Below are 25,765 nucleotides of genomic sequence, written 5' to 3'. Positions count from 1 at the left end.
AGAGATTACGACTTTTTATATATATATATACATAGATATACATTTGTCTGTAAAAATTTCAGGGAAAAAAAAATGAAAAGTTTTCTAATATTTTGCTCATCTATCGCGATCAGTTTGGGTGTCAGTCCTTGCCCAGGAGATACCAGAGGAGATAGGTAAGCAATATATGTTCAAGTGATTGTTCACGATTTTGAAAAGGATTAGATAGAACATTTTAAATGAAATGCTAGTTGTATTCCATAGCTTTAGATAGAAAACTGGAAAGGGACTGCTTGTGATATTCTATTCTATTCTAGGAAATCAAATATTGTCAAATATTTAATTTTTAACCCTGACAGGGAAATTTTTACCNCCCCGTGATGTATATGATGTATATTAAATTATGTGTTTCAGTTGGGTTTCATATTATTTCTGGCATTAACAAACTTTATCAAATAATTTAATGTAAAATATAATAATCCTATTTTAAAATTGGTTTTCTTTTAATCAAAACGATTATATATTATATACACAATCTAGTATAAAATAAAATAAACAATAAAAAATGTTATGAACTTATTTTAAGAATGTATATATATAAAATGTGAATTTAAAAAACTAAAATATATATTTATATACATATATGTTAATAATAATTCTTTATTTAATAAAACTGTGAAGTTAAAAACTGAAATATATGTTATAAGGAGAACCAAAAATTTGAAATTGAAAGACGACATAGAAAAAATATTTCATGTTGTTACAAAGCAAATACTTTTTATATAACGTATTAATTCACATAATAAGTGAAGTTGGTTTGTTTAAAAACTGAAAAATTGGTGTATTTCATGTACTTTACCTTTAACTTGAGTTAAAAAGTCTTTTTTGTATGCCAGAGTTGTATGGTTATAATTGTAATAATGTTTTATACTGGGAAGTTAAGTTCTTTTTGTTGTTGCACATTTTCAGAATAATTTTTAAATCTGATTTACTCTAGGAGATGCAACCATGATTCTACACACCGAGTGTGCGCTAAGATTGGAATTGAAGGAACATCCTTCTGGGAGTTCACTGGACAAACATCTTGGTGTAACACCATCGGTAATTACTTTAGGTTTAGGGGTATTTATTTTCTTGATAAATCACCCCCACCCCTCTCCCCCTCTCTTTAAGGTACCCTACCCCCCCATATACAGGGTTATCCTCAAATGACGTGATTACATTTAATTAAGTCGTCTTCTTAAGGTTATAGAATCACCTATGGTGATTGGTGACCAACCAAGATGTCTGGCTTTTAACAAACTCACATAGTGCAACATTTTATCTAGGTTACTACGGAGGCCTCTATGGTGTCCAACCAAGATGTCTGGCTTATAACAAACTCACACAGTGCAAAATTTTATCTAGGTTACTATGGAGGCCCATATGGAGACCAACCAAGATGTCCTACTAATGAACCCACCTGATATAATATATCTCTCTCTAGGTTACTATGGAGGCCCCTATGGTGACCAACCAAGATGTCCTACTAATGAACCCACCTGATATAATATATCCTTCTCTAGGTTACTATGGAGGCCCATATGGTGACCAACCAAGATGTCCTACTAATGAACCCACCTGGTGTATATGTAAGTGGGCCACTGCCAGATGGATTAAAGGAGAAGGTTGTAAGGTATAAAAACTATCTAAAAATCTATTCTTAAAGGGATATATTATCATACATGCTTTTTTCACATGACACTTAATTCAAAGATGACGATGTATGATTCACAACGGTACCCTTGAAACCGTAATCTAATAAATAATGCGGAAAATGATGTAGCTATCCTGAGGTTTTAAATTTAATTCTGGTAATTACAATATTTTTCTAGTCGTAGAAATGCACAATCAGTTTCTAAAATTATGAATACTGAAATCTGGTTTATACAAAGTTTTAAAGGGTACCGTTGTGAATCAGGCAATGCATTCTTTGTTTTGAGGGTCACTTGAAATTAGGCTTTCAGTCCCTTTGATATTACTCCTCACGGTACTTCTTTAAACGAGTATCTAAGGAGTTATTCGTGGTTTGCCAAAATCTAAATATTTTTGATAATATGCACATAAGTATTAATTTTAATATTTCATGAAGGGTTATCTTGTTGTGGGATATATTTAGTTTGGAAAGCTTAATTTTAAAACACATGATGTAATATCGAAACTGGGATTCAGACCAGATGTTTTTTTATAATTGATACCAGTCAAACAATCTGTCCATCAAGTACTTAAAACTTATCTAGTAAAATCAAACTAAGGAAACTGTCGTTTTTTTTTTCAAGTAAACCTCCATTTAAAGAGGGACATGTGTACAATCCAATTAAAATCCTATCTAGCTAATTAAACAAAGTCTGAAGGGATAAAGGATAAATTATGGGTATTGTTTGCTTGTCTGTGGTGAAAAATTTCGTAATTTTTTTGAGAATACCCACAATTGCCTTTAAAAATAGAAACTTCATATTGAAAATAAAGTTTGAAGGCCCATAGAAATGCAAAGTTCAATTCTCGTTCATAAATCAAGAAGTAATATGAGATCAAGGCTTTGTTTAAAAACAAAAACAAATAAAAAAACAACATGAAACTTGTTATTTAAACTTCAATTAGAAGATTGATGCGAAATTTAATGTTTTTTAATTTCTGTTTGACCCTATTTTAAAATCAAAATTTCAAGTTTGATGTAATCTGTAAGATTACGTTTTTTATAATTATTTCCCAAAATGAATTATTTAATTTTCAGCAATAAAAGGAATAAGGCAAATCACATCTAAATCGAATTTTCTAATTCTTATATCTCTGCAATCTAGTGTCACAGACCTTTGCTATTTCAATCCATGAATTCTGCTAGCCTAACAGCCAATGTTTAAAATAGCAAAGGTTTACACCATCAGATAGCATAAACTCCAAGAGAGTAATAAATTTTATACCATTAAATTTTTTTTTTTAATGATAAACAATATCCATTCTTATAACTGACAAAAAGTAAACGTACAGGGATTAGACTTCAGAAACGGGTGTTTCCTTTTATTCATGATTCCCTGCAACTTTAATCTTGATATATTCTCTGTAAAATCGTTAAATAATCCATAAGAAGACTATTTCAAGGCAGAAGTCTAAGTGATTTTCATATTTTATGAGATTCAGGTCGAGTCTTAACCTTTGTGGGTAACCATGTATTCTCTTTTCAGGACACAGTTCAATTTGACTGCAATGCTACAGATGTATGCGATCTCAAGGGGGGAATACTTAAAGTTTAATACATTTCATTTATCAGATTATTTTAGAGAGGGAGGGGGGGGGGCTAATTAAGGTAATTTATTGAATCAAAAGACAATTTAGTTTTTTTGACTTTCCATTAATTTTTTCTCTTGATGGAATGATTCAAATTTCATTAAAGTTAACTATCCGAAATGAATTTAAAGACTCGTGAACAAAATTTAAATAAAAAGAAAATTAAAAGTTTCCACAGTGGGTATTCTTACTAAGCGATAAGAGCTTGAAACTTTTGAATGGTGGATATCCAGATAAATACTTGATCTCCTCTTTTTCTTAATCTCCAGATTAAAAAATGCTTGTTCTCTTGTTATTAATCTCCAGATTAATTAACCGATCAGGATTAAGGATATTCCATTCTAAAGTTTACAGCTCTGGATTAAGGGTAACCAATTTAAAAGTTTTCAGCCCTGTTGCATATATAATTGAATTATTATGTAAGGTAGTTGAACTGAGTATGCAGTGTTGTGGAAAACTTCTATCGGATTCATTTAAGACATATTAAACTTTTTAAAGATCTGTAAATCCTGAGTTTGAGCACAAATTCGACGTTCAAAACTCCTACTTTGAGGGTGGATACTCAGTTCAATTACCTTACATAGCTGGTCACTCTCTTTAATCTTAATCTTAATCTTAATCTTATATCTAAACAAATAACTAAAATTTACCCTGGCTGCAGGCCTCCTATGTTGACTTCAACGTAGATCTAGCTCCAGCACATGATTGTATAATGAAGAAGTGTCCGGACCAATGGGCCGCCTGCCCAGATCAATCCGCCACTTCAAGGAGAGCTTCCAGGAGAAGGTCCCGCAACCGTTCTCGTTCATGGCCTTGGCAATGGTAATCGGGCCTCAGTGTCGAATTAACGCGGGTTTCGTAAACAAAAATTTAAAAATCACCCCAACCTAGATTTCTTTGAAACCATTTTGTTCCCAGCTGCTAGATATGTTAGAATATTTTTTAAGGTTTTATTATTAAAAAGTTTACGTTTTTTATCTTCCCCAACGCATTAAAAAATCGCACCCCCCACTTTATTCTTGAAAATATTTATTATATTTCTCTGTATTGCTGTCATTGTTATCGGGTTTTGTAATTGCATTAAAACTTTGTTCATTACCAATGCAATAGCATAAAGATCTTGTTGTAATCAGCTGCATTGTCCTTTGTATTGCCAAGGGAAATAGAACCTGATAATTGTTTTAAAGCCACAACCTTTCCATCATGCCAATTTGTTGTTAAACAGAATTTATTTGTAATCGAACTCGTTAAATCCTTTATAACATTTTTATTGCGCCAAAACTTTTTCATGCCAAAAACAATATAAAGTCGGTTCATTCTTTTTTTTGCTTATTTATAAACTCTTATTTCTAGTCTTCCAATTGATATTTAACTTTGAAATTGTAAAAAACCTCGTGAACTTTATATTCTTATGGACTTGTTTAATCGCCATAAATTCTAAATATCTTTTGATTTGTTGTCAAATTACCGTGCCGTCTTATTAAAAAGATATTAATGGCACTGTAGACCTATTTTCAAGTGACCTCGGATTTACATACAGTGGTAAGCGATTATATCAATACAATGAAGATGTCGTTTTTACTTGTTTTGATGGTTAACAAGCTTTTCTTAAATTACAAGTTTACAAGTAACTAATGAGAAGCTCTATGTTTTTGTGTATCCATGCTGTTGTCACAGCTTGATTTATATCAAAATTGAAATCGAAAGTCGTCTTTATTGTATTGATATAGTAGCCTACCATGGTAGTTACAATGGTAACCACATATAAAGCAAAAATGATGGAGTTTTCGTTTGTTTTCTCTCTGAAAAAGGGCTGAATTAGGGGTCAGTTGAAAACTCTGCCTATAATCCCATTAAGTTACAGTTTCAAACAAAAATACTCGTTTTATAATCTCATCCTTGTTTGGACCCTCTCCTGTAATACTCGTTTTATAATCTCATCCTTGTTTGGACCCTCTCCTGTAATACTCGTTTTATAATCTCATCCTTGTTTGGACCCTCTCCTGTAATACTCGTTTTATAATCTCATTGTTGTTTGGACCCTCTCCTGTAATACTCGTTTTATAATCTCATTGTTGTTTGGACCCTCTCCTGTAAGCTTGATTATTAGTTCAGAGCTTAGACGCTGAATGGAATGAGATCTTAACATTTTAAAATAAATTTTTTAAAGTTTTTGTTTTTCTATTGACTGTGGTAGATTGATTGTGAGAGTAGTTAGTATGGTATGTAACAAATAAGCTTTTTCATATTACTTCATACCTTTAAACCCGTCCATTTTTCTTTAAGTAAGTCTGAACATTTCGCGGTTTTTTCGATTTCATAGATGGAATTTCAAACATTTCAAACTATTTTTTTTCAGTCAAAATTTCCAATTAATCTTTCCCGGGCACACTTGGGAGTATGAAATACTTTTAAAGATTTTGGCCTAGTAGGTTTAGACTTTTTGACATATATTGTATTAAAAAAAAAATAACAGATAAACAAACCACTTATGCACATTTATGTTAAGTTTGAAAATGAGGAAATTTTTTTATTAAATATGTTCGCTGAAAAACCTCTACAACATTTACGTTAAGTTTTTAAAAATTTAAATTAAAATTTTGGTGGGACCATTTACATTTCAAGAAAGGAATCGAGTTTTTGCCACATACTCACATTTCTAATTCCTTTTATACTTGCAACATGCAGATGTTATATCTTATATAGTCTCAAAATAAGATTATGTGATCTAGCTGATGTCATAGTGTGAAATATTTAAGGTCTGCGACATTTGGGTGCGAATATAAAGGGATTTATAAAACCAGAGTTTGTAACCAAGACTCAATTCTTATGTAACAATGGTAAGATACTAATTGCATTTCATGAGTAAAGCGAGATCGAACCATCCTGGGTAGTTCTTGTTATTTCGTCACAAATCTTAAAAAAATGCTTGATGAAGGCGACCAGGACCACATAGATTCAAGCAACTATGAAGAGTTGCATCGATTTATAAGACTGCAGGGTCGTAAACGAAGAAATTGGCAAAACTCTCACTCATTTTAGCGGGATAGCTTGCAACCTTAGGATCACAATAGTTCGGTTAATGAGATGAAGGAAAGAAAGATAAACGTAGTTTGTAATGATGCATGTGGAATAAAGCAATATTTCATTTGGCTTAAATTTAAATTTGGAAAGTAAAAAGCAAAAAATTTCTAAAACGAAAATTTAGACATCGCTGTTCACAACATCATAATCTTGAAATTCAGAATCTTGTTTTTCTTCCTCTTCTCTAGTTTCTTCTTTTTCATCTTCTTCCTCTTCTCCAGTTTCTTCTTTTTCATCTTCTTCCTCTTCTCCAGTTTCTTCTTTTTCATCTTCTCCTTCCTCTTCTGTTTCTTCCGCCTTAAAGAAACGATAATCAATGTATTTTAACAAAAGCTGAAAAAATATGACCATGTTAACAAAATCTGAATTTGCAACAATCATAACTACTAGTGCTGAGAAAGAAGAACCGGACATGTTTATGACAATTCACACTAAGTAGAAAAGAATCAAGCATGTTTATGAATAATTTGAGTAAAGAAAAATTGAACATGTTCATTGTTCATGACTTATTCACACTTAGTTATGCATGCTTAGTTGAGAAGAAATTAACATGCTTATGACAAACTCATGCTAGGTTGAGAAGAACTGAACATGTTAATAAATAATTAACTAATCATATTTAAGACTATATAATTCACACTGTAAGTTCAGAAAAACTTAACATATTCGGACATAATTAAAGCTATATTTAGAAGAACTGAATGTCTAGATGTTCAGGATTACTTCACAGTATGTTAATGACTAATTGCTGTTCTGTAAAGAAAACTAAACATGTGTATAATGAATACGTTGAGTTAACGATAATTGAACATGTTTATTATTTGTTCATGCTAATTTTAATGTTTTAATTACTAATTCATGTAAAGCAAAGAAACAAGTTAACATGTGCATGACATGTTGAAACATTGATTGATTCATGCTAATTTTAATGTTTTTAATTACTAATTCATGTTAAGCTAAGAAACAAGCAAACATGAACATGACATGTTGGAACATGTTGGAACATTTGTTGATTTTTCAATTATACCTTTACCTTTAACTCTGCTGATCCTTCAAGTTCCTCAACAGCATCTAAACCAGATCCTTCCTCTTTAGGTTCAACTAGATATATTCATAACAATAAAGAGACTGTACACGTAATTGGAAGTAATCCTCCATTTAAAGACAAATGGTGCCCTGTGAACCTCTCACTAAACAACACATATCTTAAACCATGTTGAATTCTGACATTGCCTTTATTGTCTCGGAGCATAAATACGAAAGTCAAACTTCACGAGAACCAACCCACAATTGTAAAGATTAATTTTCCACAGAGAAAAAGAAAGATATCTCCTTTATCCTTCCCAACTAGATTCTAGTACAATAGATGGCAACGTAGAATTTGTACACTCTCAGTACATCTGTATTCTGACGTCACAAGTGTCAATTCAGTTTTTGTGTCCAACAAAATTATTAATAATAGTGATACATTAGAATAAAGAGCTTATCTTACAGTGAAATAAGGCCAATTATATTTGTTCTTTATTTTACATCTCTTGATTTAATCTTGGAAAACATGTCAACTAAATGTGAGCAAATTTCGTTTTCCTAGATATATTTGACACTTGTGACGTCGTGTATAATTGGGCCATTTCTTTGTTGCCACCTATTGTGCTTGATAATCTATTTGATCCTTCCTCCTTATGGTTCAACTAGAGATATTTAATAACAAGAGAGAGACAATATTTTATATAAACTGTTCTAGACGTAAGTAAACAAAGAAGATTTTCTCGTTTTATTTGACTAAAACGCGTTGAAGTCTTCCAATCTATTAATCAGATAAACAATGGTTTTTAAGGGCATGGCATCTTTGCACGGAGGGTCACTATAAATTAAGCCTCATTTATGAAAGAAAAAATTTCTCAACAAATGCTAAATTTGTTTTAAAATAATTCCTTTCAGTCCTCTATAGAATCTAATTTTTATTTATTACCTAAGAAATCAGCATTTGTCATCAAAGTGAAATAAAACTGAACAACCTGGAAAAAAAAATATTTTTTTTGAGAACCCATGTGGTTTTAACGGTTCTGTCAATATTTCAGAAGGCTGTGACTTTTGATCACAATTTGACCCCTTATACAATAACTTTATAGCCTTTTTTCTGAAATAATTTTTTGTTGGCATATACATTTTGAATAAAAAAGTATAAAATAAATAAATCTGTAAGTTTAAAGAGTGTTGAATTATAGACCAAAACACGTTTTATTTTTGAATAAAAAAGTATAAAATAAATAAATCTGTAAGTTTAAAGAGTGTTTAATTATAGACCAAAACACNTCACTTTCTGATAATGGAATGTTGCAGATATTTAGTTTTTTAATTAAATGATTATATGGAACTCTTTAAAACTGTTCCCGCATATTCATGGCTATTTATTTATTTTCGCAAATACTGAAATTTACGAAATAAAGTATAAAACTCATTGAAAAATTGTCAAGACGACATTTGATAAATTCTTCTAATGTATTCGTTATTAAGGGTTTCACTGTATAAAATGGATAATCCAGCAGGATTAAAAAATTGAATTTACGCTCTTGCTAAACAATTATACACCATTAAAACGTCTCATAGGGCTCCGATGAATGCTAAAAAAATTCTCTATCTACGTATTACAGTCGACGACATTAAAAGAAGATATTTTTTAATTTCCACCTGAGCAAAGTTATCTACAGATATTCTCTCATTAAACCCGTGAAACCTAGATACATCTGTCTTTCTCACAAAAGATGGAGTAAACCTAAAGTAATGATAATCAGGGACTAAACCTGTTTTAACTATTTAGGGAGTGGTTAATAGTAGTAAAAATAAGAGTAGTAACAATAATAATAATACTAATAATAATAACGAGCTGAAAGGCCCGGCGTTGCCCGTGGAAAAAATAAAATTAAAATTTAAAAAAAGTAAATTGAAGAAAAGAAGAAAAAAATTGATTTTTTAGCTTATAACACCCACCGGCCACCCATGAGTGTCTTCAAAAAATTTCAGCCCAATCAGTCCAGCCGTTTGGCCGGCTATACGTAACATATATATTATATATGAATTTCTTGTTTTATCATATAGACTAGCTGAAGGGGCCACCGTTGCCCGTGAAAAAAAAATTGAATTTTTAAAACATTTTATACTATTTGAGCTTAAATTTTTATAATAGTTCTGTCTACACATTAATTTCACCAAGTATGGGAGTTAATTTAAATAAATGTGAACTTTTATTACCCTATATAAACTAACTTATGTATAAAATAATAAAATCATATGTTAAATATTTTCAATAATCGAGAAAATAGAAAAATAGTTATTAGTAAATATTAATAATATTGTTCTATATTGTATAACTGCCCTCATGTGTTTTAGTTTCTGTATGTATTGGCTTTCTTCCATGAATTAATACCAATGTAATCTTAAATGTGTACTATACAGCTTGCTCTAAATGTTTACTATACAGTTTGCTCTAAATGTGTACTATATAGCTTTCTCTAAATGTGTACTATACAGCTTGCTCTAAATGTGTACTATACAGCTTGCTATTAATGTGTATTGTACAGCTTGCTCTAAATATGTACTATACAGCTTGCTCTAAATGTGTACTATACAGCTTGCTCTTAATGTGTACTATTCAGCTTGCTCTAAATGTGTACTATACAGCTTGCTCTAAATGTGTACTATACAGTTTGCTCTAAATGTGTACTATACAGTTTGCTCTAATTGTGTACTATACAGCTTGCTCTAAATGTGTACTATACAGCTTGCTCTAAATGTGTACTATACAGCTTGCTCTTAATGTGTACTATTCAGCTTGCTCTAAATGTGTACTATATAGCTTTCTCTAAATGTGTACTATACAGCTTGCTCTAAATGTGTACTATACAGCTTGCTCTAAATGTGTATTTCTCTAAATGTGTACTATACAGTTTGCTCTGAATGAGTACTATACAGATTAACCTCTAAATGTGTAATTTACAGCTTGCTTTTCATGTGTACTATATAGCTATCTCTAAATGTGTACTTTACAGCTTAAGCTCTAAATGTGTACTATACAGCTTGCTCTAAATGTGTACTATACAGCTTGCTCTAAATGTGTACTATACAACTTGCTCTAAATGTGTACTTTACAGCTTGCTTCTAAATGTGTACTATAAAGCTTGCTCTAAATGTGTAATATACAGCTTAAGCTCTAAATGTGTACTTTACAACTTGCTCTAAATGTGTACTATACAGCTTGCTCTTAATGTGTACTATACAGCTTGCTCTTAATGTGTATTATACAGCTTGCTCTAAATGTGTGCTATAAATCTTGCTCTAAATGTGTACTATACAGCTTGCTCTTAATGTGTACTATACAGCTTGCTCTTAATGTGTATTATACAGCTTGCTCTAAATGTGTACTTTAAATTTTGCTCTAAATGTGTACTGCAAAGCTTGCTCTAAATGGAGTTTACTGTGAGAAGCCAATTATTTCCCACATATTTATCTAAAGCATTAAGAAAGAGTAAACTTACCTGTAAATATTCTCAGTAAAGTTGAGATAATGTTTAGTGTCAGTATTTGCCACCAGAGTTCCTGGGGTAATATTCCCATCAGGGAATACCTGAAATATTAGTGTCAGTATTTGCCACTAGAGTTCCTGGGGTAATATTCCCATCAGGGAACACCTGAAATTTTAGTGTCATTTTTCACCACCAGAGTTCCTGGGGTAATATTCCCATCAGGGAACGCCTGAAATATAAGTGTAAGTATTCACCACCAGCGTTCCTGGTGTAATATTCCCATTGGGGAACACCTGAAATATTAGTGTCATTATTTGCCACCAGAGTTCCTGGGGTAATATTCCCATCAGGGAACACCTAAAATATTAGTGTCAGAGGCTGTTTCTTTTCTACAAACTTAAGAACAAAGTCTGCCCTAAAGATATACTGTGGGGACAATGGCTTGGTCGTTATATGTCTCATGCTAGATTCTTATCTGATAAATAGATAATTAAGACAATCAGAGACGTCATCTGGTTGATGATTGTAATGCTGATAAGGAACAGCCTCTATGGGAATTTCATGACGTATTAGTTTCAGTATTCACCACTAGCTGGTTCCAGCAGTAGTTATCTTGAAATGTGTGATTAAATATCAAATCTCTCTTTTCCCCGTCATATAAATGTTTAAAGTGACAAGTGTTGTGAACAAGGCATGGACATTCTAAAATGAAAGGTATTTTGAAATTGCACTTACAGTCCTTTTAATATATACCTGTAGTGCTGCCCCTGCTATGGTCTGGAAAGGAAGAGAATCATCAGAATATGGGGATATTCTAGTAAACAGTAAATACAGAACTAGGATTTTAAAATCATAAATCAAAGTAAACCCCAACAGTACAGTCTTTTAACCCAATACAAATTAAATAAATATGCAACTTTTTTTGTGCTGAAAGTTATTATCTAATTTTTAATTTTAATATTTGCAAAGTTTATTTTTTTAATAATTTTCAATAACCACTTATAACACTGTTATTTTAGTTTGCAGTGTTATTAAGTTTTTTTGGACAGAAAATTTTCTCTTTATCAAGAAGGTTAAAGCCTTTTTAGGTTTAATTTTGTCCCGAGCTTCAGTGAGGGACAACATATAATCTTAAAAGGTGAGAATCTTCGAGATATTGAGAAAATTTATGTCCAAAAACTTTATAGCATGTCGTGCCAAAATAATAGTGTTATAGGTAATTTTATGAAATGTTTGTGTACTTGTCTTGTAGAAGTCAAAGTATAAAGTTGATTTCAAAAATGTTTGGAAATATCCTAATTTTTTAAAGAAAATCTGGGAAACAATCAAAACTTTATAGCAAGCATGCTGTAGTACAGCTAATTTAACTTTATAGCAAGCATGCTGTAGTACAGCTAATTTAACTTTATAGCAAGCATGCTGTAGTACAGCTAATTCAGCTTTATAGCACGATGATTCCTTTATAGCATCGTTTATTATGAAATTCACCATGAAGTGAGTTATAATGATAAAGTGCACAATAGATTGAATCTTTTACATTTATCATCTAATATACAGTGCTCTCATGGTTGACTCTGTTAAACAGATAGCTGATCTGATGCTTTCACTTTAACATTTAATGTTGTCTTTACTGTTCCTGGGTGGCGGGAAGTAGTCTAGCACTTTAATCTTTATCCTGGCATCATGAATAACATTGGTATCATGCACAAGGACATCTTCTAGGTTTGAGGTGGGATGGATCCGGTGGTTTACTGTTGCCTAGAAGAAAATAATCAATTCTGAAAACGGCAAAAGTTGTAAGAAAGTTGACAGACAATATGAATGATGGAAAATTGTGAATATTCTAGAGCATAACTCGGAAATTGAAAAATTATTCTTCTGTGTAAAATTTTGATTTAGATACAGCAATGATAAACAAAAAGATTGATGTTCCTAATCTTCTCTCTCTCTTATATCATTTAACATACTGTGAAGGTTTTGTATTGCAAGCATAAAAAGCCAAAAATATGGAAATTGTCAAAATGATGGAATAATACTTACCTTTGCAATGCTTGGCATGACGTTTTCTTTAATCCCAGCGTTAAACATTGTTACAGCTGTTGTGGTGCGTTGTAAAGCATCCGTAGTGGAATCACCTAAATCATGAAGAATTATTATGCTATGCTCTTCTTTTTATAACTATGGTGTGTTGAAGAATTACATCTACTTATGTAGAATTCAAAAGGCAAAGACAGCAAGACCATGAATAAGATAATGTAGATAGTTATGGGCATTTATATGGAAGTTAACACCTCTTTCAGATCTAAATATTTATATTTCCGATAAGTTTTATGTTAAAACATTATTACATTATATTTCATATTACAGGTTAGGTTTCCATGAATCTAAAATTGACAAGCTTCTAAAATAATTAATATGTTGGTAAATTGCGGAAAGTTAAAATTATTTATGTTTATAACTATTTATAACACTGTTATTTTGGTTTGCAGTGTGATAAAGTTTTTGAACAGAATTTTCTCTTTATTGAGAAGGTTCAAGCCTTTTTAGATTTTGTCCTGAGCTTCAGCAAGGGACAAAATATAATCTAAAAAGGCAAGAACCTTCAAGATATAATGTTATAGGTAATTTTATGAAACGTTTGTTTACTTGTCTTATTTCAACGGCTGTTTCTAGAGCAAATAATCTTTGAAAAAAGCAGAAGTCAAAATATGTGGTTGATTTCAATTTTTTTTTCATTTCAATTGAAAAATATATTTTGGAAATATTCCAAATTTTTTGGAGTAAATCTGGAACCCAATCAAAACTTTAATGTACAGCTAATTTAACATTATAGCACGATGATTACAACAAAGCACGTTCGTTATGTAATTTGTATAGTTGCAAGAGAATTAATTATTAAGATTGTAGTTTGATGCAAAGTTAAATGGTTTTACAAACTACGCCACAGAACGTTGGTTGATAGATTGATGATAAGATGCTGGGATTATCTATCATAGTCTTTTTATGTATATACAAAGATAAAATGGTTTCACAAAAACTAAGCAATAATTGTGAATGTTAATTGAACAGGTAAACTTCTGTCTTTTGCTAAAAAGAAGACAGGAAGGAAAAAGGCATCACCAGCTAGGCACAGTTTTAGGAACACAGTATCGAGCCATGTTATGCCTTCTTTGCGTTTTTTTGATGTCAGAGTATTATTATGGCTAATCATTGGTATCTAATATCCATAATTGTAAATATCTATCTGTTGTTATCTATTATTCAATATTTCATGTAAATACATCAGTACAGTAATCCGTCCTATATTATGCCAGCATGATTTTGGAATGGAATCTTGATGAACAATGAACAATATACTTTTTCTAAAAGGCATAGAGTTTGCTTTATTCTAAACAATTACTAGCTTTATCATATTGGTGCACTTGGGAAAGAAGTAAATATTGTTTACTTTAAAAGTAAAAAAAAAACACAGGTATACATTTAAAAAATAATTAGAAATATTTATAACCTGCTAGAAATGATGAGAGTGCGCCAGATAGGAGCCAGAGGTTTGAGAAAATCAACTGAATAAATGTGTAAAAGAATCACTTCCTGTTAACAACTGATTTACTAAATTTTAGGGCTTTTAGGGCACTTCGCGCCCATCTTCTATTTTAATTGTGAACATTTTCTTTTCTCTTTTATGCTGGTTTTATTAAAAACTTTTGTGGACTTTAATTTTTGAACATTCGATCATCCATAAAACTTCCCTGGGGTCATGGGAGGTCTCACAAAAAATTTGGGCCCGATCAGTTTAGCCATTTTGACATTTATTGGATTCAAACAAACAGACAGACAGACAGACAAGCAAAGTATATAGATAGATATAGATATCATATGTCTATATTAATTTAAATGAACATGCCTAGTTGTTGAATTGGACCAAGGTTATAATGCAAGGAAAGTTAATTGTAGTTGCGTCTACTCTGTGCACATATTGAAACCAGTTCTGTTTGGGCGGAATTTGTGAACAAGAATAGATGCATTATTGTTCGTTTAGTATCCGAGGAAAGCATTGGATTTTGATAATTTTGATAATTCACAAAATTGTTTTTTATGACCAGAATATTTCATTGATTTTTTATGTCAGGCTGTGACATCCGTCTTGTGTTTACATTACAGACAGTACACTGCAGGATAAAAGATGTGTACACCTCTGAAATAAATGTCCTTGCATTATAACCTTGGATTAGGAAAGATCAACCTACAATTAATTGTACCCTCCAAAAATTCTTCAATAGTGAAAAAATATTATATTGTGTTTAAGGACATCCATTAATATCAACTTATAGGATTGTTTTACTAAAATAGCTTACACCCCATAATAAATTATAAAGAATATATTTACCTTATAGAGGAAGGATGCATGAGGAGCCAGGTATTCCATAGTATCATATTCAGGTCCTAATAAGAATAGTTATCGCTAAAAATATTTTTGTCAAAATGTTCAAGAAGATAAAAAATTATGAAATGATAAAATCCAGTTACTGAAATGTAGTTGAATGTTGAAAAAAGGATAAAATGATTCCCTTTGAAATCCTACCTTGACTAAAATATGCTGGATGTCTGTTCTGCTCAAGATGTGCTACACCAGCAGATAGAATTCCAATTGCACTTTCCCTGGAATAATAATTTATTTGAGTTTTGATAGTCCACATTGCTTCACTGATTGCGCGCCCGGTGTTTGTGACTTTTTGTATGAGATAATTTACCATTTATAGAATTCTATGATGTAATAAGATATCGGGAGAAAATACAGTGGGACACATAAAACTGTGGAATAAGAAGAACACTATTAGTCTAAAGTTATGACTTCAAAAATTCCAATGAACATGAAACACATTGATTGTACAGCTTGGCCACAAACCCTTTTCACTTAATTAGTTGATTTTTGAGTTTCTTGTAAACATATTTGCCTGATCAAAACATTGATTTTCCTTTTCATTTTATGGGTCCCTTGTAGATTAGCTGGAGTTTTTATGTTTAACCGCACTAATGTATAAAACACCATTACACTAGTAAACAATCCTAATTTAGTTTCAATAACACAATGATAATATGTGACAGAAGTTTTCTTTAATTTGACACTTTGATGTCTTTGAGCATTAAAATTATAATCTTGATTCCAAAAAAATGGTGTATTTTTTGTTTTTTTTCCAATTCGTGAACAATCCCTTTATGGTATTTGCAATTTATTTTACCTGGGTGGAATACTGGAATGTCCCTGAACTCCATCAACACTTAAACAGATTAAAAAGATTAATTTGTAAATTATTGTTCAGGCTGATGGGCCTTCGATTTACAGATATTCAACTTCCTTATATTATCATGCTTTATTATGTAAAAGTCTTCTAAGGCAAAGTGAGTTGAATATTTTTTTTGTTTTTGAAATTTGTGTTTGCAACATTAGCTTATCGCAAGAATAGATACATTCAACGTTTTTATTTTCACCTTAGTTCAATAGTTGCTGAACCCTTCTCCACAACTCCTATATAGATGACAGGTGAATCAACTCCGGGTACAAGTCCCTAGATAATCAAGATTAAAGTCTCATCCAGTGACACAATATCTGAGGAAGGCGTAGATAGCCTGTGGAAGACGATGCCTGGCCGCATAAAACAAGTTCCACAAGATTTACCGGAATGAGATGGAATTGATACGAGGCATTGTACTTTCGGTCTAACTTGTGTGATATTGATATTAACTACGATTCCGAACCCTTTAGTAAAGTTATAAGAAATATATACTGGAAAGTTACTCTTTATGCGTTTCATTAAAGACCGACCTCACGCCCTCTATCAGCCCCTATTCAAAAAAGAATATATTTTAATCCGATGACATGATAGCATTGCCGGATATAGATAAATAGTTTCTAGAAAATCAGGAATAAAGTTTTAACTGCTGAAATGATTGCTGAGGGGGAATATAGAAAGAAAGTCCCAAAATATTTTAGAAAAAATTTGCATCTAATGACACTAGAGCAGGGGTGGACATGAATAGATAGCCCCCAGATATTCTAGAATAAAGTTTCATCCATTGACATGATATCATGGGAGGATGTAGATAGAAAGTTCCTAGATAATCCATTGCAAAGTTGCATGACATGGTAGCAAGGGTGGACATAGATAGATGGCCCTCAGATATTATAGAATACAGTTTAGATAGTTCCTTACTATGACATGATAGCATATGGGCACATGATAGATTATAGAAACTAGAATAAAACTGAAAATTACTGATACATTTATTAATGTGTGGGCTGCCAATCCAACTATGGAGCCTACAATGCCAGTTTGGTTTATCTAGGGTCTTACCCTCTGGCCGTATTTCATTGATAATTTCTATACCTGTGTCACATACATTCCTTCATCTAGGATAAAGTCTAAAGTTTGCTGCTGCTCCTCAAGTATTGTCTGAAGCTCCAGAGCTATATTAGCTGCACCTTGTTCCCCGCCAACCTAAAAACAAAGAGAATTGAATATATATTATTGTGGAATTTAGAAAATCCCTCGGTATGAATTTTGTCAGTCCCTTTCAGCTTGAAAGGGAGTTCAAAGTGTACAAATCATGTAAATATTTACAAATTATATGCAGTAGAGTACATTAATACAGTATGTTCCCTAGACTATCCATTTAAATTTCGAATTTTTAAAATCTATTAAATAAACTTTATTAAATTAATTAGGTGAATAAAAACATCATTTGATTTATAGTTATAACGGAAAATCATCGCTTGTAAAGTGAAAGGCATAGAGTCTATGTGAAATGATGTTCCAGGGCCCAATAGGTTATATAGCGCAAATATGTGAAGTACACCTGCAGTATGGAAACAGTATAACAAAATGGCCGTTTTACACTTTTTTCTAGTAAATTCCACTCTAATATATATTCTATTTTCTTTGCCTAAAAATAGACAAATGGTAAGATAAACTTGAAATATTTGTAAACTTACACATTTATGCAATCCGTGGTTTAGTATCAATCCCTTTTGGGTTATGCTTAGGTAAAACAACTAATTAAGAAGAATTTTCAAAATTTTAATTAAGTATACAGTTTATGGTGTGCAGTAGCTATAGGAGATAGAGGGGAGGGCTTCAGCTTAAAAACAATTGGATCAGAGCTGAATTGGAAAAGTAAACACTTTTCTGAGGGCATTTTCCAAAGTGACATTATCTAAAGAACTTTTTTCCTTGTGTACCATTTGGAAACTTCCAATAAAGAAATTTTCCCTGTGGAATTTTGTAAAAAAAAAGTTTTTTTCCCCAAAAAAATACGGAACAGCCCAAAAATTTTATCTTAGGTGTAGTCACTTACCTCTTCATCATGTCCAAATCCAATATAAAAACTTCTCTTGGGTCTGCCTCCATCTAAAATAATTTTCGATGACAAAAATTATTTTGTCCGCATTCCTTCAGAAGATAATAGATAATCAAAAATACAACCAGTAAGAAGCAGGGCTTTTGGTGAATTATTAATGGAGCAGGTCAACATTCTGAATGAGTAATGTAGGGCACCATAATATATTTCATTTTAATTTTAATCCAGTTGTACAAACTAAAGACAACAAAATCAGACGGTTCACCAAATGAATCATCCCCTTAAGAGAATGATTAATGTGTGTATGGGGGCCAGGGGGGGGGGTTAAAACTTTAATCAATTAATCAATCACCTTTAAGTATTTCTTCTAGTGCCTGAAGGATGCCAATAACACTATGCTTGTCATCTAGTGCTCCTCGTCCAAACACATATTCAACACCTTCCTGAACAGTGTAATTCTTGTCTTGCGATGAACATGGTTGGAACATATACAAACATTCTCAAATACAAAGGACGACATTATGATTAACTAATGACACACTCTATGCATAAACCATCACCTCAGATATGATCTGATCTTGAAAGGGTGGATGATCCCATCTGTCAAGGTCTCCTGCAGGTACTACATCTAGATGAGCGGCCAGCAGGTACGGGTTTTCTGCATAAATTAAGTTGTAAAAATGGGTCCTGTTCAGATCACTTTAACTTCTTGTAACAACTGATGATAACAAGCCATGCCCAATCTCACCATGTGTATTGTGCAATCGTTTTTTTTACCCAAAAATACCAGTCTTGTGTATTGTGTATTGTATTTACTGGTACTCACTGGTCTAGTGTACCCCATTCGAAGTTTACCCACTACCCAGCACGTTTTATGCACAAAACACAGGCTGGCTGGATTAATGTGCAGAGATCACAAAATTTTTTACAAAGGCACTTCTAACAAAACTGCCATATTGTTATTTATAGAGAAAGGATAAGCATTTAATTATTATTTATTTTGTTACTGACTTGGTAAGAATTCACGTGAGCAGAGTTGTAAATTCATAGAAATGATCATCCTAGGCTGGTACAGTATAATAATATAGGATTATAGATAAAACTTTCTTTTTAAGCTTAAATTGCCATATTTTTATTTATAGAGAATAAACAAAAGGATAAGCATAAAATTATTATTGATATTGTTACTGACTTGGTAAGAATTCACTTGAGCAGAGATGTAATCTAGAAGAAGTTGAATTAGCAACAGCAGTTTAACGAACTAGTGCCACCAATTTACCAAATAAGGATCTGATCACTTTCTTTATACTCTATATTTAATACGTTTCTGAACTACCTACTGCCGGTTCAAATTTGAACCACTGATTCAGAGTTAAAGATTAAGGAAGCATTTGAATCAGTAGTTTTTTGAAGTGGTGCGGCGGTAAGAAGTTGAAATTCATAGAATTCACTCCCTGACGGTGTAAACCTTTGATATTTGATTAAACCATGAGCAATTAATCAGCATTGTAGATTTTTTTCAATTATAAAACTTTACTTGTGATTTGTGATCCAGACACAGACAGGAGGAGACTATGCTCATTTACAGCTGTTACTTCTACAAAACTTGAGGAAAATACATCAGGGAATGTCGTCTTTAAATACAGGTGGAGATTTGAAAGCTCCTGAAAGTTGAGAAGTTAAAGTTGGCCCTATTTGAGGTTTCCTTTGTCTAATGTTTGTATTAAAATCAAAGTGAAAGATGGCAGTGCTCGATTTACAACGATACCAATAAAACTTTATTCTGAGGCCGAATTTAAAGAATTTGAGCGGCGGCTTAAATATGGTTGGTTCCACTTAAAATTGCATTAAATTTTTCAAGATTTAAGCCAGCGATTAATTCAAACCGGGTTTTGGCGGATTTAAGCCGCGGCTCAAATTCTTAAAATTCGGCCTATGATCAAACAAATGTAAGATACTAGCTTTGCAGTTTCATAAGTTTCAATTTTAAATTAAAAGCTGTGGATCAATTGTGGTTCCTTTGAGATAGATTTTACCTCCAGGCTCAGATCATCATTGTCTCTTGACACTGTTGGGATTTGTATTGCTCCGGCTAATTTTGACGCCCATTCAGTCTTTATTTCTAAATTTTTTACAGTTTGAAAACATGTTTTACGTTAAAAATAATGTCTTTTATTAAAAACTATTTAAAACATTAAAGAAACTATTAAAGAAATTCAGTTTTATTTTATATTGTACATATTACAAAATCTGAAATCCTAAACGACATTTTCTATGTATAAAATTGAAATCTTTAATGTATTCAATTATAATTCCTCTTATTGAAATATTGAAGAGATATGAAGAAGAACGAGAATGTTTTGAAATTCTAAAATGTAACAGAATAAATTTGCTTTTCTGATTTGTCTAGTTTGCAGTTAAAATAAGAAACAAAAACTATACTTATTTCCACTGCATTTTTACCATTATCGGAATCCACAGTAATGAACAGAAAAAACATCTTTGCGTCCTAGGCAAATAAATAAGTTTAAGTATTTTCAAGGGTGCTGCTGGGAACTTTAAAAACTATCTTTAGTTCAACTTAAATTACGGCGTTATGAGTCCGAATTTAATGAATTTGAGCCACGTCTCTCTCAAATCCTCCAAAAACCTGTTTCAATTGAGCTCCGGCTTAAATCTTGAAACATCATGAATACAATTTTAAGTGGAACCAACCATATTTGAGCTGCGTCTCAAATTTAAGCCTCGGCTAAAATTCTTTAAATTCGGCTTCTGGGTATTTGTAAAATTCTTATTTTCAATCTTACTTTGTACAATAACAGCTTCCACAACATACACTTTCCCCTCCTGGAAATACATTTTTTAGAAATTAAAAAGTTTTTTTTTATTTTAAAGCAAATGAAAATTCAATTTTTCTAAATCACTTTCTCCGTTTAGGAACATTAAAAAATATAACATTTATGCATTCATTACCTTCAAGATCAAATTTTCTTTTATTTCCTGCTCCCATTATTATTTTTTCATATTCTAAAGAAAAAAATAACATATTTATTTATTAAGTAAATTAAAAACGTTTAACATCATTTTTATATTATTTTTCTATGTAAATTTCTATAAACACGTATCTAAAATGTGCAACTACCCTATAAATTAAGTTGGGATTTTTATCCATTTTCTACATTTATCATGTTCTGAACACTTTCCACTTAAAGGGACTGTAAGCGTAAATTCAAGAGTAACCCGTAAACGGGAGTGTACGCTATCGTACAGTATGAACTTCACACAGCAGACGTTACACATATTCATCAAAAATCCCAAATATTCTTACTCGATCCCTTAAGTTTAACCATTTTAACACAATTTAAACATAAAAAGCAATGTTAAAACATTAAAAATTATTTGTAAACATATATTATTACATATCTTAAATACACATTTATTCCAGGCAAGAGTCCGCTCCATGGATGACACCTGTTTCAACTAATTCTAATGTAAAAACTTAAAGTAAATGTTAATATTCCTTGAATATAAAACATCTTACAAACATAGAGTTTTTCTACAGAATCAGGAAACGTCCATTTTCTAAAGGAGCATCTATAGGTTTTAAAGGGTATTTTTGTGAATCAAACACACAACTCTACTAATGGGAGGGGGTTCACTTAAAACTACGCCTACAGTCTCTTTTAAATATTTTTTCTTAGATCAGATCGGGATATTAAAACACAACTGAGAAATCTTATCTTTCTTATGTAAAATAAATAAAAATCAGTAAATATATAACAATTTAATTAGTCTCTTTATCTTTTCTAATTTACTACGTCTTTACAGCTAGTGTTGTCAGTTGTTTAGAAAAAATAAAAAAAAACTTGAAATTCCAAGATTTCAAAACTGTAGATATGTTAAAGTTAGCTTTTGATAAACTTTGCAATATCTTTATCCTTAACAAAATGAAAAACTATCCAAGAACTAAAGTAACAACTCACTTTCGTTTCTGAATCGTTTTTAAACCGGTTTAGGATCGTTTTTGGACCGTTTTTGGATCATTTTTAGACGTTTTTGGACAGTTTTTTTTTCATCTAACTTCTGTCAGGGTCGAAATTTAAAACAGTGTAAGAAAAAAGGTTTAAAATATAGTTTAAATAATAATCTATCACTGTTTATAGAAGGGCGCATCGCACCCTTCGTTTAATCTGTTAAACACTACTCAAAAAGTATTGGAATGAGGATATTTTTTTATTCTGTGCCAAACAACATGTCAATTAGATTTTATTATTTCATAGCTTTCAGGAAAGCCCATTTTAAAAGAAAGCAGTTCGTACAAATTTAGATAGGAAAGATGTAGCACTAATTTGATAAACAAAAGAAATTTGATATATATTTTTTAAATTTTTTAATGCTTGTTTCAATTTCTTTTTAAAGCATGATAGCTATTTGTAAGATTCTTTATTTAATGTTGATATTGAACATATGTTACTTTACAAGATTAAAAGATACCTAATTACCCTATAAACCCAGGAATTATTCACTTTTTTCTAACATAATATGGAAAAAAAATTATAGAATTAAACCAAAGAGAATAGAATTTATATTAGAGTGGAATTTAGGCAGATCCTTCGGTATGAATTTTGTCAGTCCCTTTCAGCCTGAAAGGGAGTTCCAAGTGTACAAATCATGTAAATGTTCACAAATTATATGCAGTAGAGTACATTAATACAGTATGTTCCCTAGACTATCCATTTCAATTTCGAATTTTTTAAATCTATTAAATAAACTTTATAATATGAATTAGGTGAATAAAAAACATCATTTGATTTATAGTTATAACGGAAAATCATCGTTTGTAAAGTGAAAGGCATAGAGTCTATGTGAAATGATCATTGGTCAATTATAAAACCAGCCTATTTCATAATTTGGTTTTCTTTTAATATTAATTTTAGATTTTCTATAAATGATGTTCCAGGCCCCAAAAGTTTATATAGCATAAATATGTGAAGTACACCTGCAATATGGAAACAGTACAACAAAATAGCAGTTTTACACTTTTTTCTAGTAAATTCCACTCTAATATAAATTCTATTCTCTTTGGATTAAGCAGATCGATATTTCACTTTTCTTAAACTGAAACTTTGTCGATAATTATATATTTAGTTTTTGTACACTGAAGAGAAACTCACGGATTTTTATTCATATTTTCGCGGATTTCCTCATAGTTAGGACAACATATAAAAAACACTATTGAGATGTTTATGTATGAGTCTTTGTCCTAATTTCTCTGTAAAAGTGTACAGAGCTTGTTATTTTAATACTTTAATATATTTGTTATTTTCTAGTAAAGCTAGTTCGTGCATCAACAGTTCAGATCTCTAAACTAAATCTAAAAACTAAAAGTGCTTTACATTTTGTTCAGTCACTGTGTCCCTAACGAATGAAAAAAAAATTTAATAGTTGTTTTCATTTTTTTCATTTTTTTTTATCAAATTGTTACTTGTGAGGAATGTGTAGACTTGAATTTACTCATTGCTCTCATGTCCTTTAGGCTTTCCTTAAACTCTACTAGATAGATAGATAGATCTTTAGTAAAAGTAAATGCAACCTGTATGAAGCATAAAGTCTGACTGCGTCAACCTTATTGCACCGGCAAGTCCTTTCAATAGAGCTAGGTACAGTACAAACTGGGACCGGAAATGTTGACCCGGCTCGGAAATTCAAATGTACTCTGGCTTCCCGTGCCAGATATTTCCAAATTGATTTTTGTGTTAGGGCTTCGCCCCCCGTTAAATTTTACTGACAATTATAGATTTTAACTATTGTTTTTTTCCAGCAGCCATTTTTCTTGTTCTCTGCCATTTAAAATCATTTTTCTGTTTTGGTTTGTGGATTTTTAATAAACGTTAACGGTGAAATTTGTTTGAAAGATAAATTTTTAAATTATGACCGTCAATAAACCTTTTCTGGGATCTAGGGTTGCCACACAAATTAGGGTTTAATGGATTTTAGCCGTTTATTTGGTAAAACAAGAAAACCGAATTTACTTATAGATCACATCAATTTAAATAAAATTTTTAAATTTCAAATATTTTTATTTTTCTTCTTCTGAGTAAACTGGTTCTTCTTCCTCTTCCGCTGCAGTTTTATCCAGGTCATCCCCTAGAGAAAAAATATGATCAATCCCTTTATTTTGTACTTGCTATTCATAAACTGAACAGTCCCTTTATTTATTCCTTGTTATTCATAAACTGATCAGTCCTTTTATTTATTTCTTGTTATTCATAAACTGAACAGTCCCTTTATTTATTCCTTGTTATTCATAAACTGATCACTCTCTTTATTTATTTCTTGTTATTCATAAACTGATCACTCTCTTTATTTATTCCTTGTTATTCATAAACTGATCACTCTCTTTATTTATTTCTTGTTATTCATAAACTGAATAGTCTTTTTCTCAGGATAAAAGCGACAACCAATTATATGTTTAAAGTCTGTGATTCGTAAATATGTTCTTTTGTTAAAAAAACCAGTAACTGTGTTTTAAAATCGTGAATGGTCTCTTAAAAAAAATTAAAAATTAAATTGTAATTATTGGCAAGTTCTTCAAAAAGCGTAAAATCTGCAGTCAAACCCGTTCAGAAAATGTGTGGACAATTTCGCTGATTAGAAACAATATTATTATCATCGTTGGAATCAATTTTTAAAAAGTCTTGGAATAAAAGCGGCGACAAGGATGATGAGAATAAAAGAACAAAATAAAAATATTTGAAAAGAGCTGAATGCCGAATCCACAACAGTACCCTTACATGTGTACATCAAGAGTCACTTTGAATTAAGACTATTATACAGCAACAGATCAGTATCATAGAATCAAAAGATTTAAAAGTACTGTACATAATATCTCCATAATTTCTAGTCATCGTTCATTAAAAAATCTGCACGCCCAATTCACAATGGTACCCTTTAAACAGTTTTGCCTCAAAAGAAATGGTTCAGATAAAAATGTATGGTTTTCAAAAAAAGTAACTTGCGTATTTATGCAAAATAGAAAATGAAAGGAATTAAACGAATTTATGTCTTTTCATGGTATTCAACCAAAACCATCTTCGGTCTTTAATAGACAATACTTGGAAGGGCAACCTTGCAAATAGGACATGCCCTGCACTTAAATAAAGTATACAGTCCCTTTCTAAACCTTTATTTACCTGTACACTCTCCTTCCTTTATGTTTTCATATATCCAATCCAAATACTAAATTGCACAGTGGATTAAACAGTGTATTATACTAAACAATATTGCACAGTGGATTAAACCGTGTATAATACTAAACAATTTTGCACAGTGGAATAAACCGTGTATAATACTAAACAATATTGCACAGTGGATTAAACCCTGTATAATACTAAACAATATTGCACAGTGGATTAAACCCTATATAATACTAAACAATATTGCACAGTGGATTAAACCCTGTATAATACTAAACAATATTGCACAGTGGATTAAACCCT

General features: G+C 31.3%; 2 protein-coding genes and 2 long non-coding RNA genes across 6 annotated transcripts; 1 reads left to right on the top strand and 3 right to left on the bottom strand.

Annotated features, from left to right (window-relative positions):
- Nucleotides 1-42: 42 nt before the first annotated feature.
- Nucleotides 43-5,477, top strand: LOC111712120 (uncharacterized). Of its 3 annotated transcripts, none has more exons than XM_023486644.1 (6): nt 43-155; nt 977-1,080; nt 1,545-1,654; nt 3,201-3,248; nt 3,965-4,071; nt 5,414-5,477. In XM_023486644.1, exons 1-6 carry the CDS (start codon nt 73-75, stop codon nt 5,430-5,432), a joined length of 471 nt encoding a protein of 156 aa, XP_023342412.1. In that variant the 5' UTR covers nt 43-72; the 3' UTR covers nt 5,433-5,477. The 3 variants fall into 3 exon arrangements, with proteins under 3 accessions (XP_023342412.1, XP_023342411.1, XP_023342413.1); XM_023486645.1 differs by having other exon boundaries at nt 44-155; nt 5,419-5,477; XM_023486643.1 differs by lacking the exon at nt 5,414-5,477 and having other exon boundaries at nt 3,965-4,740.
- A 330-nt stretch (nt 5,478-5,807) lies between these two features.
- On the bottom strand, nt 5,808-20,407 carry LOC111712113 (N-fatty-acyl-amino acid synthase/hydrolase PM20D1.1; the record flags this gene model as incomplete). The annotated part of the gene is made up of 19 exons (XM_023486633.1): nt 5,808-6,684; nt 7,421-7,488; nt 8,360-8,405; nt 9,079-9,163; nt 10,923-11,011; nt 11,664-11,724; nt 12,547-12,668; nt 12,951-13,045; nt 14,419-14,473; nt 15,298-15,353; nt 15,493-15,569; nt 16,151-16,189; nt 16,401-16,477; nt 17,297-17,407; nt 18,264-18,316; nt 18,619-18,709; nt 18,827-18,924; nt 19,804-19,930; nt 20,303-20,407. Coding segments are annotated over 19 exons (1,632 nt in total), but the record flags the coding sequence as incomplete, so codon positions are not given.
- Nucleotides 20,408-20,669: 262 nt separating this feature from the next.
- On the bottom strand, nt 20,670-21,280 carry LOC111712132 (uncharacterized). The gene is made up of 3 exons (XR_002767395.1): nt 21,240-21,280; nt 21,074-21,113; nt 20,670-20,775 (listed from the first exon to the last, which is right to left on the bottom strand). It is a non-coding gene; the product is annotated as an uncharacterized LOC111712132 (long non-coding RNA).
- Nucleotides 21,281-24,248: 2,968 nt separating this feature from the next.
- LOC111712127 (uncharacterized) lies at nt 24,249-25,567 on the bottom strand. The gene is made up of 2 exons (XR_002767391.1): nt 25,460-25,567; nt 24,249-24,413 (listed from the first exon to the last, which is right to left on the bottom strand). It is a non-coding gene; the product is annotated as an uncharacterized LOC111712127 (long non-coding RNA).
- Nucleotides 25,568-25,765: the final 198 nt, after the last annotated feature.

The sequence above is a fragment of the Eurytemora carolleeae genome, unplaced genomic scaffold, assembly GCF_000591075.1.
Source record: "Eurytemora carolleeae unplaced genomic scaffold, Eaff_2.0 scaffold673, whole genome shotgun sequence".
Taxonomy (NCBI): domain Eukaryota; kingdom Metazoa; phylum Arthropoda; class Copepoda; order Calanoida; family Temoridae; genus Eurytemora; species Eurytemora carolleeae.
This window is presented reverse-complemented; position numbering and strand designations above follow the sequence as displayed.

Bases quoted from the DNA above. Each gene is read 5' to 3' on its own strand.
- LOC111712120 (XM_023486643.1), top strand. From the start codon at position 73: ATGAAAAGTTTTCTAATATTTTGCTCATCTATCGCGATCAGTTTGGGT. The intron at 1,655-3,200 runs GTATAAAAACTA...TTCTCTTTTCAG, and splicing joins TTAAAGGAGAAGGTTGTAAG to GACACAGTTCAATTTGACTG. The intron at 3,249-3,964 runs GGGGGAATACTT...CCCTGGCTGCAG, and splicing joins CAGATGTATGCGATCTCAAG to GCCTCCTATGTTGACTTCAA.